This window comes from Sinocyclocheilus anshuiensis, unplaced genomic scaffold, assembly GCF_001515605.1.
Source record: "Sinocyclocheilus anshuiensis isolate Anshui unplaced genomic scaffold, SAMN03320099.WGS_v1.1 scaffold694, whole genome shotgun sequence".
NCBI lineage: Eukaryota > Metazoa > Chordata > Actinopteri > Cypriniformes > Cyprinidae > Sinocyclocheilus > Sinocyclocheilus anshuiensis.
In genome coordinates this window covers 1,036,346-1,050,217 of record NW_015542477.1, presented here as the reverse complement: position 1 = coordinate 1,050,217, position 13,872 = coordinate 1,036,346, and the positions used below count along the sequence as shown (strand labels likewise).

At 35.2% G+C, this 13,872-nt stretch overlaps 2 protein-coding genes across 2 annotated transcripts; both read right to left on the bottom strand.

The window, feature by feature from the left end:
- Positions 1–381: 381 nt before the first annotated feature.
- Positions 382–4,781, bottom strand: LOC107693883 (solute carrier family 35 member F4-like). Its single transcript, XM_016493416.1, has 7 exons — positions 4,706–4,781; positions 4,266–4,578; positions 2,709–2,925; positions 2,458–2,583; positions 1,959–2,151; positions 1,724–1,813; positions 382–629 (listed from the first exon to the last, which is right to left on the bottom strand). The coding sequence occupies exons 1-7, from the start codon at positions 4,776–4,778 to the stop codon at positions 382–384; spliced, it is 1,260 nt and encodes a 419-aa protein (XP_016348902.1). The 5' UTR covers positions 4,779–4,781.
- A 792-nt stretch (positions 4,782–5,573) lies between these two features.
- LOC107693934 (arrestin-C-like) lies at positions 5,574–10,917 on the bottom strand. Its single transcript, XM_016493494.1, is given in 17 exon segments — positions 5,574–6,147; positions 6,279–6,328; positions 6,404–6,427; positions 6,555–6,638; positions 6,770–6,907; positions 7,021–7,093; positions 7,463–7,547; positions 7,629–7,764; positions 7,866–7,942; positions 8,029–8,088; positions 8,251–8,438; positions 8,441–8,443; positions 8,618–8,662; positions 8,751–8,811; positions 8,949–8,979; positions 9,947–9,972; positions 10,834–10,917. Coding segments are annotated over 16 exon segments (1,071 nt in total). The 5' UTR covers positions 9,958–9,972; positions 10,834–10,917; the 3' UTR covers positions 5,574–6,142.
- Between the last annotated feature and the right edge of the window lie 2,955 nt (positions 10,918–13,872).

Here is a 13,872-nt window from a genome sequence, read left to right as displayed (position 1 = left end):
TGTCTATATTCTGTATATATATATATATATATATATATATATATATATATATATATATGTATATGTATACACACACACACACGGTCTTTGAAAGTTTAAAATTTGTACAAATTAAAACATATATGTTTCTGTTACATATGCATTAAATTTATTTATTTTTATTTTTATTAAAAATGTAAATTTTTTTGCCATTCATTTTATTATTATCTTATCATCATCATTGAATCTGATAGTTCAGTAATAAAGCTTCAGTAATAAAGATGTTTTGAAGTTCAAACAACATGAAAACTGAACTACAATGTGAGTAGTTACATTTACACAGACACACAAAAGATTTTATGATGTTATCACACCAACACTTAAAATCAAAAGCTAGTCTGCTCAGTTGAGTGTCATTACAGCTGGTTTGGGTTTTGCTCTTGCAATCCCAGCAGTGTCCATTACAGTCTCCTCTCCAACTATACTGTCCTCTCGCCAGTTTCCACGCCACAGTGTGCTGAGCCAGTGCAAAGTGCTGTCGTCCCAGTTTTCTGGAAGCTGCAGCATGAGATACCCTACTGAGATGATGCTGGCTGCCGCCGCTCGCACATGGCTCATTTGCAGAGTTTCAGTCACAAATGTATCTACAGCTTACGAGTGACAAAAAGAGAGTGATAGACTTGACAATTCTCAAGGTGCAAAAATTAAATACGACACATCTGGTGCTTAATCACATTTACACACGCAGGCCTACAGAGTGCTGCAGGGATGAAATATTTTTGCAGGCCAAACCCAGAAATGAGTATTTTTGCACTTCATGAAGTCAGTGGGTTTCTTGAATGAGTTTTTTTTTCGCGTTTCATTTTACAACATAAAATGTCTTAGTAATAGCTCCTTATGATTTTTCAAGTAAAGTCAGTTAAGTCAACTTTATTTCAGGAAAATATCAGAATCAATTATGGAAAGTCATCCATGGAGACAGTTCAGATTCTGCTGTAAAGCAGCTCTAAAGCAAGTCAATAGTGTCAATATTTAGCTCAAGTCAGTTCAGTGTTGGTTCAGTTCAGATAGGGCCGCATAATTAATTGCATGTATTTCTGCTTCTCTTGATTTATTGAGCGTAATCATATGTGATATTTGCCTGCTGGCTATTTTGCTATTTGTATTGGCATTTGCATTATCTTGCATTGGTAAAAAGCCTTTCATGTTTGTGGTTGCCAGATTTTGAGCGTTTAAATCCCCCATCAGAGCTTTTATTACCTTGAAAAAGGTGGTTACTAAGTGGCTAAATAGGACTCCAGAGGTTGTCAGGGACATTAAATATCATCACACCAAAAAGGAAAACTCATCTACTCACTAGTCCACTTTTACAGCCAGTGTTCATATTTGGGCTCTTGCAAACTGTTCTAACGCAAACTTTCAGGGAAAATGTATTTAAGACTGAAAGAGTTGTTAAAGTCATGCCTACATTATAGATTACATTTAGCTTTTTACTTTTGCCGATTGTATTTAGGTTTCATAAATCATAAAAGTTGTGTTTATGTGATTCATCATGATTCATGATGAATTAAACTTGTAAGAAGCATAAACGTTTTTGGTCACAGAGCTTTTCTGCAATAATCCAAAAGTAAAAATCCTATTGGGTTGTTGTCCTACAAAAATACATAATCACTGCAGCGCTCTATTGCATATGTCTGTGAGGCTTCAGGTTTATTTGACAGCTTATTTATAATCAAATACATACCTGCACTCGCTGGGATGGTCAAGAGAATTCCCAGTGAAATTAAACTGGGGTACGTGAATATTCCTCCCAGATTTACCAGCAAATTGAAAACTTAGGAGAAAACAGGACAGGAAAATTAAATAAAAGGTACCTCATTTAAAAGCAAATAAAATATTTTATATAAGGCATAAGTAATTTTTAACATTGTACAATCATTATTACATAATGTGTAGTGGAAAACAAAACCATAAATTACCAAGCAGTAGAGAAGCCATGTCACGGAGTTTATCCCAGGGGATGTGCTGAGAGGGAGGCCAGTATTCCACATGTGTGAAATAAAGCAATACACACACCCAGGAGTGGAGGACAAAACTACACAGACCCACACAAGAGAGCAACACACAGGCAGCGCCTGGCTGGACATTTCCTGCACGCTTTCTGAAAAGCACCTGAGACAAGAAAACATCAACTATTACCATAAAACTGCAGAAAATTACATTTGTATCAGTTGTTTACGCACATACAAGTTTAAAGGAATCCCTTAACCTTATACACTCTTTCTGGAGGTTTGTAGTGGACACACTTACATTAGTAGACACTGACAATTGATAACAAATCAGTTAAACGCTTATAGTAATTGCATAACTTGACAAGGTCACTGAATGAATCACTATGCCATTCTGAATGAATCTTTTTAGTGAACTGATTCAAAAGAGTCACTGGGATGAATTCACATCCTCACCACTAGTGCTGACCTTGAATAAAGCAGAAGCTGAAGCTGAACCAACTCCCAGTGCCACTCCTGTGATTGAATCACTATGGAAACCATCCCCATAGGCCAACATAACAATGCCAGTTATGGACAGGATGGCAGCCACTATCTAAATACAGAATAGACAAATACGAAAAAAACAAAACAAAAAAAAAAACAGATTACTTCAAAACTGGTGATAAAACAAGCAATAATAAAATAACTCACACAACACTATCCTATTTGATTGCTCACCCTGACACCCATGAAGCGGTCCTTGAGTCCAATCCATGAAAGGAGGAAAACAAAGGCCTGGCTGCAGCAGAGGACAGCACTTACGTCCACTTTGGAGATGCGGCAAAGTGCCAACATGTACAAATAACCAGATAAACTCCATAGCACAGAGAATGGAGCGGCTCCTTTCAGAACATTCCTTACAGTCAACTCTTCACCCAGGAACTGACTGCACTTTCTGCAATTCACAAGAAGATCAAAATATATACAGCATGACGCATCCAAATGCCATCAAGTTTTAAACAATGCTGACACATAACATATTTCTATCACATACATTTTAAGTAAGGAAATAGGGTAGACTGGCCTGGGGCAAGTTGTCACATAAGCTTTATCTTAGTAAGTCGTTTTTGAGTAAAAAGTCCAATAACACAAACATGTCTTTTCTCTATCAGAGGGTTTGTAAAACCTAATTCAAAAACCTTTGAAATCAGAGGCACGTTGTCAAATATGTTTTAAAAGAATGAATTTCTAATGTTTTAAAATGTATTCCTTAAAAAATATTTGTCAGAACAATGTCTCTCTATTGGGGTATGTTGTCACAAAAGGGTAAATGTATCTTAAATAAACTTTATATTTTTCCTTGACTGTCCAATGTACATGAATCTAAAATATGTACAGTCAATGTTATATACATATACATACTTATCTGTTTCTATTATTTGCATTATTGATGTGAAATTAGTATATATTTCTCTATCAGAAACAGATCAATGACAAAAAATCTAATTTCTGACACATTAAACTTTTGTGACAACATATATGTATATATAGGGTTGTGACAACTTGCCCCTGTCCACTTATGAGATAATTTAAGGAATTAGTTTGTTGCATGTGAACATTCTGCAACATAAACTGATATACGGATCTTTAACTGGTAAAGAAGAATGCATGCAGTTTTAGCTGGCTACTTTATAAATAGAAAACTCTAAACCCCATGTGTAAAAATACAGCTTAGTCAGGACTCTGTGCATGCACACTACAATTTATAATAAAGCTGCAGCCTATCTCATCTGATATTGCTGAAGGTTTTGCAGCCAGTGTCAGTGATGACTTTGCACTGATAATGGGCTGCTGGCCCAGGCATTGATTCATTAATGAAAAGTTGTCATTTGTTTAGCTGTAGAAGCTGAGATGATTAGAGACTGAAAGCAGCTTGCACTAAACAGCTTAAATTAAAATAAGATTTATATACAATAATGATTATTTAGATTTAACTTGCTTTAATTGCTTCTGCACTCTAGAAAATTAATATTGCATGAAAGATGTACAGCTGGGGGTTTGGACTGCAAAACATGCATCCCAACATGAGCAAGTCATAAAGATATGCATGCTTAAAAATAAAAGTTACAAAATAGCGTTTTAACAGCAGTTTTTAATATGCAATGGATGCAGTGCAATGCCCAGTGGAAAGTTTCCATGTATAGTAAAGATTCTTCATGGAACCATCCAATAAAGAACCTTTATTTTAATGAGTGTATATAAAACAACATTCATTTAAAAATGTTTTCTTCTAACCTGAACTCGGTGGTTGGCAACTGCTTCTGTTTCTCTGTGAGAAGATGACACAGATAGTAGAGTGGAAAAAAGAGAATGTTCCAGATGCTACAAAACCAAACGATAAAGAACGGGGCGGGATGTCTTATCAGAGTCTCTTTAGCACTATTAGTACCCCAGGCCCAGGAAACAGCTACACAAGCCCCTAAAATGAGCCCACATGTCACCCTCCGTACGGCTCGGAATGGACATCGAGTGCAACAGCGTTTAGACAGTCTTTCTGCATCAGATTCATCCTGAACTAAAGTCTGCTCCTGAGGATCCTTCTCACTTGCTAAGAAGAACAAACACAAGACATTTAAAGAATTACAAATGCCTTTCCTTCCTACTTCTACAATAACAGATTTCCAGACCAAAAAGAAAGCACCAACAGACTATATGAAAAAGCTGAAAAACGTTACCTGGTGTGGGCAGGTGAAGTGTGACAGGTTGGGGTCCGGAGGAAGGAGATATCTTGGCTGAGAGTTTGTTCATTGCTCGTTGTGCTCTCTTTAAAAAAAAAAAAACCCCTAACCCTTGGGTCAGGGTTTTGAGTCTCTCTATGAGTTCGGACTCTAATACCAGTAATATGCTTTAAGTAAACACACGCTAAGTGCGGATTACTACATGTCCACCTGTGATTAAAAATCTCAGGTTTAACAGCTTACAGTCTCACTTGCTAAATGATGTTAAATCGCAGTTAGTGCTGATGTTAGTTGTTTTTATGTTGTGGGTACAAAATACATAGAAAACAGTTAATTAAAACAAAATTTGAGCAAGTAAAGTGAGGTTTTGCATTGATAGTTTAGCATAATAATAATAATAATACATTTATTGATACTGAACTCTTAAAGGTCTAAATAACTTTTTTTCAAATCATAATATTTAGGGTTACAAAGGGTTAATTAGGCAGTAATAGCTCTTTAAGGTGACAATTGCACTTTTTACAATGTGTAAATATGATAAAATGAATATCTCTACCCATAATTAACTTTACATTGACATCTGAGCTAGTTAATAATCCAGATTTTCTGTCACTGCCTACAATTTGGGCACTATTATTGCCCAGAAGAAAAAAAAAGCTTATTTAACTTATAATGACCTTTCGTGACGACATGCCCCAGTAGCTGGGTTCTGACCAACAAATAGCGTGTCTGAAAATCATTGAACAACAGCAATTTGTTGAAATTGCTTTAGTCAGCTCAGCTGTCATTTGATCAATTCTCTAACATTTAAACTATATTCATGTTTTATAATTTATAGTACTCAATATAAAAACAAATGTCAATGAAGGTTTTATAGGTATTTTATTTGGTTTAATGACTCAAGAGTCAAAAATTCCACACATGACAAAACAAACAAGACACAAAATCACATGAGTTGCTGTGATTTAAATGTTGCTGGTTTAAATGGCTCTAGACTCTACGCAAGACAAGTTAACACAAGCATACATAATGAGGTGATCAAACTCCATACACTGAAATACATCGCTCAGACACACTTTGTATCCTATGGGTTCATTTATAGGTAAGTTGACAACCATTAGGGAGCACTTTCACAAAGAAGAGGTATGTTATTCCTGGACTGAGAACCTCAAGGCAACCATTCACCCCACACTTACGTCTTCAAGTTGGATTTATTCTTTAAACTGTCATTTTATCACCATCAATGTGACCTAGCGACTTTGCTAAGTGATACTAATGTGTTTTTTTGTGTTGTGAGGTACTCCTGGCATTGTCTGAAATGCCTTCTTTGTTTAATGGGGAGCCGTGCGACTTTCCTTCTTCTGTCTTGCTGTGAAAGTGCTGAGGGAATGTACTCGAGGATAACATCTGTCCTGTGGAATCTGATATGGGCATTCAATCTGTTATAATCAGAGAGGGAAACACAAAGTAAGGGAGTGAGATTATTTATGGTGATAAACATTGGCGAACAATGTTTGGACGTCGTTTAAAACCATGGGCAATGGCTATATAGATGAAAAAGTTGGTATACCTTTGGGTTTAGGGTGCATCAGGGTCAGAGGCAGCTCTACTGTCACATCACTGTATGGAAAAAAAACAAAAGGTTAGATAAAGGGGCGTTTCTGATTTCTCATAATGCATTTCAGCTGCATTTACCTTGCTGTCAAGCCTCCCAGCAGGCTGAAAAATAGAGAAATAAATATATAAATTAAAAACAGTAATAATATTAAATGTATAATTGTCATTTATTTATAAACAGCAAGTTTAGCACAAACTGGACAAATTTGTCAAAGAAAGAATTCCTTACCCTCCTCCTGATACCATGAGGTTAACCTTGATCTTGTAGGACACCAGGATTCCCAGCATCTCCTTATCCATACCTCCCCTTATTCTGAAGAAAATAGGAAAAACAACGAAGTGAATGTATTGTAAAAACTTGATTATGAGCACGTTTACTTCATTTTTATGAGGCGTTCTGTAAAACTCTTCATGAACGTTTGTAAAGCCGAAACAAACACTCACATAGTGGTTGAGGCCAAATTGGTGTCTTCATCTTTAAGCCTGCCGTCCAGCGACAGGCCACGTTTCTCCTTGTTGTTTGCCAGCAGAGGAGTGATTGGGAGGGTTTTTTCAAAATTTGCATTTCCTTCTACAGTTTCCCTGCATTTGAATCACATAGACAATTTAGAGAACTTAAGACTGATCAGCGAAGAGATCTTCAGTATAGCTGGCATACAAGAAAATAAGCCCCTGTCGAAGAAAATAAGACTCACCCAAACTCTTCACACAGCACATTCTTGGTGTATTTGTCGGCTGAATAGAGAACGACGTCTGTGGTTTGGTCAACTATGAGAATAATGAATGCAACATCAGTTATATTTATTACACCACCTGGTGTAATTCTCGATTCTGATTGGTCAATGACTGCATTCTGTGGTTATTTTTTAACAAATAAATGTAAATGACTACTAAAATGTATAATTAACTGTTATCCCTGGCACCTGATTTCCTAGATCTACTAATTTTTTTTTTCCTGTACCACTCCATGGTCTTATTCTTTTTGCATATTCGACAACTCAAAGCAGCATTTCATGTCCATTTATTGACTTATTTGGAAGTAGTCATGCAATTAGTTTGATAATAAACAGTCAAGCTACATTATTTGTCATATATACAACTTATGAATTATTAGAATTTTTTTTTAATCAATCTCACCTGTAACCTTGATTTTTTTCACAACTTTGTTGGTCTCATTCTTGATCTTAACAGTGACTGGGATGGGATCGCCGTGGTAGTAGATCTGTTATCAAGACAAAAAAGACATGAGTTTCTTCTTGATTTGGTAAATATCAAAACCTGCAGTGCATCAGAGGTTACATACTTCCTTGTCCAGAGAGGCTTCCAGAAAAACAGGCTTATCAGACATCATAAAGCTCTTGCAGAGCTCAGCTTTTTGTCCAGATCCTGTGTTATCAGGAGCAAACTGGATTTTGCGAATGACAAGACGGCAGGTGTCCCTGTGGAGGGAGATGATAGAAAAAAATGATTAGTAAAGTTCAGTGAATTATCAGTGTTTTAACATGAATTGAATGCGCAAAATAACCAGTAACACACTTACTTCTTGTCGATCTTCTCATCGGGGTCATCAGCTGATTGGGCCAAGTAGGCCTTGACCTCAAAATCAACACCACAAGCCTGCAAGAACAGAGCCGTGAGCAAGTCCATTCAGCGCATTTCTATTTGAAGATAATATATATCATTCAGTCCTATTTTCATCTCACCTTTCCTTTGTCATCTGGGCCAGGCTGAAGTGTAACAGAGCAGGGAAGGTTGGTAGGAATCTGAAAGGCAGATCATTTCAATTAAAGTCCTTTCATGTCTAGGCAGATTATTTTGTGATAAATAGTAAATAAATAAATGGTATAATAAAAAGTAACAAATAATAAAAAAGTGGCAAAAGAACAAAAGAAAATATATATTAAAATATCTGGCAGATGCCTTACATTAAAAGTGAAGGGATGACCCTGCTCTCCAGCTTTCTTCAGGAGAGTGTCATGCATCTCTGTCAGGGTGGGTTTGTGGCCTGCATCAGGATATAGCTGTATGTGCTGAATCCAGATGTCTTTTCTAAAGGAAAGCCCAATCACGTCCAGGTCTTCACGACCATAGCGGAAAGCGCAGGCCAGCTGAACCAAACTGCATGAAGCAAGAAAGTGGTCAAACATTGGTTTTTACATGAATCCATTCATTTTCCTTCTATTATCCTAAAGTCATTTTGACCTCTCTTTCAAATTTTGTTTTCACAAAAAAACTGTTATTTACTATTAAATATTGTTCTGTTTTATTGAGGCACATTGATACTGGCAATACCTTTTCTGTCTCCAAGGTCTGCAGGATCGATTTTCAGTACACCCTCTGTTTAATAATAAGAGACAATTCCAATTTAGTTGTTGGATATTACCTGTTTTCTGTGTTTCAATAATAAATGCAGACAGTTTCTCACCAACAGGGTCAACCGAGTCAACGTGGTCAACATAGTCTCTCTTCCCCAAGTAGAGAGTGAGCTGAAACACAAACAGTGCATTACATACATGTATCGTCAAAATGTAATATGAATATATTATACATATAATGTAATATGAAAATTCAATATAATGAGGAACTGACAAAACAGCAAGTCATCAGCTGAGTTCAGTCATACCTGGCCATTTCCACTGGTCTTTTTGAAAACTCTTTTTGAACATACAAAAAAAAAAAGGGAAAATGGGGAAAAGAAACAGTAAGAAATATGGTTTGTGGTTTATCAGTAAACACCGATAAAACAAGATAAAGGTTTAGTTAGTAAAAGGGTGTGATGCAAAGAGGAGTGAGATGGGTCTCTTGTCCTATTAGGCCTATACCTCAGGTATTAACCTCTTCAGTCACCTCTACCTGAGCACTGTATTTGTGTTTGCAGGTTTGACCTTCTCGTCCTGAGCATTCTTCAAGCTGTTAAAGCTTAGTATTTTAAGACACTTCAAAGCCAAGTCCTGGACTAACCTGTGCTAATCCAGGCTCCATGAACGGAGGCAGCTTGTGTTTACTCCAAAGGGGATGCCTGGTAATTGATTGTGACTGCCAGCTTATGACACGTTCATGCTGGACTCCAGTGAATGTTCCCACCTGATAAGATCTATTCTAAACTTACAAGAACGTCCTAACTGACACATGTAATGGTTTTTCAATATGTGCTGCTTCTACTGTTGAATTTCCCTCAGGGAAACGTACCAGATATCCTATCCTATCCTACTTAGGTATGCTATATTAAGTGGTTTATTAATTTCTGATCTCTTAAATCATTCAAAACATGAACAATGTTTACAGTTTGCAGACTCATTGCTCATTGCTTGGACATAACCTACTGTAACGTGAATATAATATAATAAAGTGACAAAAAAAGCATGGGATACAAAATAAAAATATAATTTTAAAATCTAAAAAAAAAAAAAACTGAGAAAGAACTGAGATATTGGATATCCAACAATATTGGAGTTCACCAGAGGGTCTCTACTACCTAAATTACTTTCTATAAATGTTTAATAAATTGTTTTGGTCATTGAAGTACAACAAGCTAAATAAAATGGTAAATTAGGCAGCTGTTTTCTGTATGAGAACAGCATACATTTTCAAAGGTGAGAGCAAAAAGGGAATAAAACTTACTTGTCTACCATCGTAGAAGGATTTTCCTGAAATAAATGAAAAAGAGAATATTATGAACAGTGATTAAAAAAAACAGGCCTGTTGTCAAGGTGACAAGACTGTGAGTGTGTGTCAGTGTTGTTATAGTTAACAAAAACTAAACCTGAAAGCATAAAAAAATTGTGTTATTTGATATTAAATAAAATTAACTGAAATTAAACATAACAAATTTGAACTTTTTTTATTTCAGCTAGTTGCCAAGGCAACATTTCTCGTTTTCATTTAGATTAACTTGCTGTACTAAAACAACTAAAACTAGAATAAAAATGAAAACTGTATAGACATATTTGTAAAAAAAAAAAAACTAAAATAAAAAAAAACAGAAAATATTAATAAATATAAATAAAATATATAATAGCACCTCAGTGATACTAAAATAACATTGTGTGCGTCTATCCCTACTCTTTATTGCCTCTACATCACTATGTGTGTATACAAAGCCGTGATGTGTGTTTGTGTGTGTGTGAATGTAGAGCTAATCTCATCCAATGAGATTTCAGCCTCACTTTTATTTTTCTCTCAACCAAATTTAATATAAGATTGTACGGCATTGCTCATCCAGTGAACTCAGATGCTTTGCTGTAAACCTCTCTAAATATGCAAAGTCAACTAGACTTTGAGATTATTTTTGCATGCAAATCACATGGATGGAATATATGACTAGAACTAACATGAAGAGAAATCAGAAAGATTGTGTGCGCAATTTACAATTTCAAAAAGAACTGATCAAAATAAAATAAAAAAGAGACACTAATAGGTTGTCAATGACTCTGTGCATCTTAAAAACAGGCTTTTATAAATGCATTAAAAAGGAAGAGAACCATGTGGAAACCATGTGCAGTTTTTACCTTTTCACTGGTAGGGCGATAGGGTGATCTGCTCCCTCTCTCTGGTAATCCGCAGCCTGTCTGGTGAAGTCAGAGGCGCAGGGTTTTATACTCGGACCTTTGCTCTGCTGGCTGGTGCTCTGTTGTAGAAGCTGCTGTCTTTCTGTCAATCCAATTAAACACTTAACCTGCTATTTAGGGCTACAACACGCTTATAAATAAAAATGGGGAATTAAACCAAAGAACTACAGGGAAATGGTTTAGTATGAAATGCATGACATTTCTATCCTTGGAAATGAAAAGAGTAATGTCTTAGGATAAGATTGTGTATCTCAAATGTAGCCTGATTTACAATTGAATTCACTTGTATCAAGCCAATAAGTCTGTTTTTTTACTTTACACAAATGGTTCTAAATCAAAATAAATCATCATACTGCTTGTTACAGTAGTTTAGTAACATATGATTAGCTTATTCCAGATTTGAAAGAAGATACAGTGTGATACATTGACGTTTTCTTTGAAAAAGGAATTTGTATATTCGTTCCTTTAATAGTCTTCACCAAACCACCAGCTTAACGTTATGCACTTAATTATGATAGGACAGAGCCAGTAAAATACAATCTATCAGAACTGCATATAGTAATGAAGCATCTAAATACATTTTGGTAAAATGCATACGCATTTCTTATAATAATATAAAATAATAAAAATATAATTAATACATTTAATGGTAATATTTAATACACATAGTGCATAATCTTCATAGTCTAAAGACGTGGTATTTTGTGTGGAATAAACATCAGAATAATAAAAGCATTATTTCAGCTAAATTCATGTGTCTGTGTTAATCAGTTAAATAAAAAAAAAAATTAGCAAATGAGGTGAGAAACTCGAATTTGATCCTATTAAATTATCTTGTATTCTGTCAATACCTAACTGAGCTACTCAAAATGCAAATCTTTTTATTTAACATTTAAAAAAGTAAATTAATATAAATAAAATATCCCTACACAAATGGAAATGGCTGGTCTGCAGTTGGAACGTGAGCAGGACACTTCAACTTGATGTCATGGCTAAACATAGACCATTCACCTTGTACAGTACCTTAATATAGCACTGTACACATTGTTTGTACTCAATTTTAGTTATAAAACAATGTGTATATATTGTAGGATTTCCATTATTAATAATTTATTTGTCCTTTTTCTCACAAACAAGATTGTGACTTAAAGTACACTTCATTAAGGAAACCCAAAAAGAAAGATAATGTAGGGATAAAGTAGGAGTCTCGCTGCACCAGATGGCCAACAGGTTAGGAAATCCAGTGACCCCTGAGCAATTTTCTTAAGCCTTTGACTTATATGAAAGGATTTTTTGTTGAGTGGTGGTCATTAAATTGTTTTCTTTTATTCAATATATACTTTCAATTGCTTTTAAGTCTTGATTTTAAAATACATAATTATTTTATTTTTATTTAACATATACCTCTAAAGACAAATATGTAACAAAAAGATGCAAAAATCTTTTAAAATGACTGATTTTTGTTTAATCAAACTGATGTGTAGCGAATAGTTAATTACAAATGTAATTATATCCCTACATATTAAAGGTGCTTCCTTGCACAAAAGGTGTACGTAAGCTTGTTATGAAATCCCCCTTTGCCCAACACAGGTAAATCTCTTAGCGTCAGTCAGTGTTCACTGAGATGGCCTTTACTTCCATCTGTTCCTTCCTATCAGGTACTGGCAGTCCAACGGCATCATGTTTATCTAAAGTCTCTCCACCAATCCCAGGAGCTCAAGCAATCAGGTGGCACCTGTCTCACTGGTGCAAGAATTGGCACCCTAAGGATATTTCTTGAGTGTAATCCACTTATTGCTAAGAATTCACTTAAATAGCTACAGTCGAGTAAAAACATTAAGTTAAGAATATATGTCTTTATTTTTAGGACATAATAAATGCCGAACGAATTATCAAAGCATTCTCTAAAAAAGTGTGTGACATTCATTTATTTAATTAAGCGAGTTAAAGCTGTCACACAAACACATTTTAATGATGTAACTGTAGAAAAAACAACACAAAATGACACATTTAAGATCATTAGTTACATTAATTACATACGTTGTGGAAGTTGATAATTATAAGTATTTAAAAAAATTAAAAAACAAAAATAAGTCAGTAAGACCTTAGTCTTTCACTCCTAAAATCTAAAGTCCATTTTTAGTTCAAAGTGTGAAGACTTAGGATTTAATCCAAAGGTAATTACAGAAGAGCTCATAGGCATCTGTAATTACACTTTAGGGAGGGAGTGGGCAGGCTTGTTGAGAAAGAGGTAAATCCCAGGTAACAAAAGTGTCAAAGACTGTAGTGCACATATAAACACAGATGTACTTATTTCTAAACAACTTCTAAACAAATAATCAAATAAAATATTTTAGAATTATTCAGAAAATGAATTGAAGTCTAGTATCCATCATATACAGGACTGCTGATTATTTTTGAAAATTTAAACATTTTCTGACTCATCCAGCAACAGACACTTATAATGTAGCAGCAGATTTGTTTTTGAAACATTTTTGAACCTCAAATAATTTATGATCCAAAACGATGTTAAAGAATGACTTAAAAGAAGTCTACCTCGCATCTTCTAAATATATGCAAAGCTACACATCCTCCCTAGATGGCATCTGTATCATCAGCATTCGCATTAGTCAAACTTCCATATAAAAGTAATTGTGATATCAAGTTTCAAGTATCAAGTATCAAGTTTGGTTCTGGTGTTGTTGACCCATAGTTGGCACAGATTGCTTCAGAGCTTAATCTCTCCTAATCTGTCTACACACCAACTTTGTCCGTAATGGGATTGTGTCTACTGAGCGCACAGGATGGATTCCCTCTTTATTAGAAAGTGCTTGCTCTGTGACAAAACCAATGTCACTCAAATGAAGTAAAGACCTATGAACTTTGGCCTGACCTTTTGTAAATGCCCAAGGATTCTAAAGATCTAGACGGTGCTCAGCACCTCTCTGGCATGTACTCAACATTCCACTTTGATTAGGC

Excerpts from the sequence above, each read along its gene's own strand:
- LOC107693883 (XM_016493416.1), bottom strand. The coding sequence starts at position 4,778 with ATGAACAAACTCTCAGCCAAGATATCTCCTTCCTCCGGACCCCAACCT. Across the intron at positions 2,926-4,265 it reads TTGCCAACCACCGAGTTCAG|AAAGTGCAGTCAGTTCCTGG; the intron begins GTTAGAAGAAAA and ends TGTGAATTGCAG. Across the intron at positions 1,814-1,958 it reads CATGGCTTCTCTACTGCTTG|TTTTCAATTTGCTGGTAAAT; the intron begins GTAATTTATGGT and ends TTTTCTCCTAAG.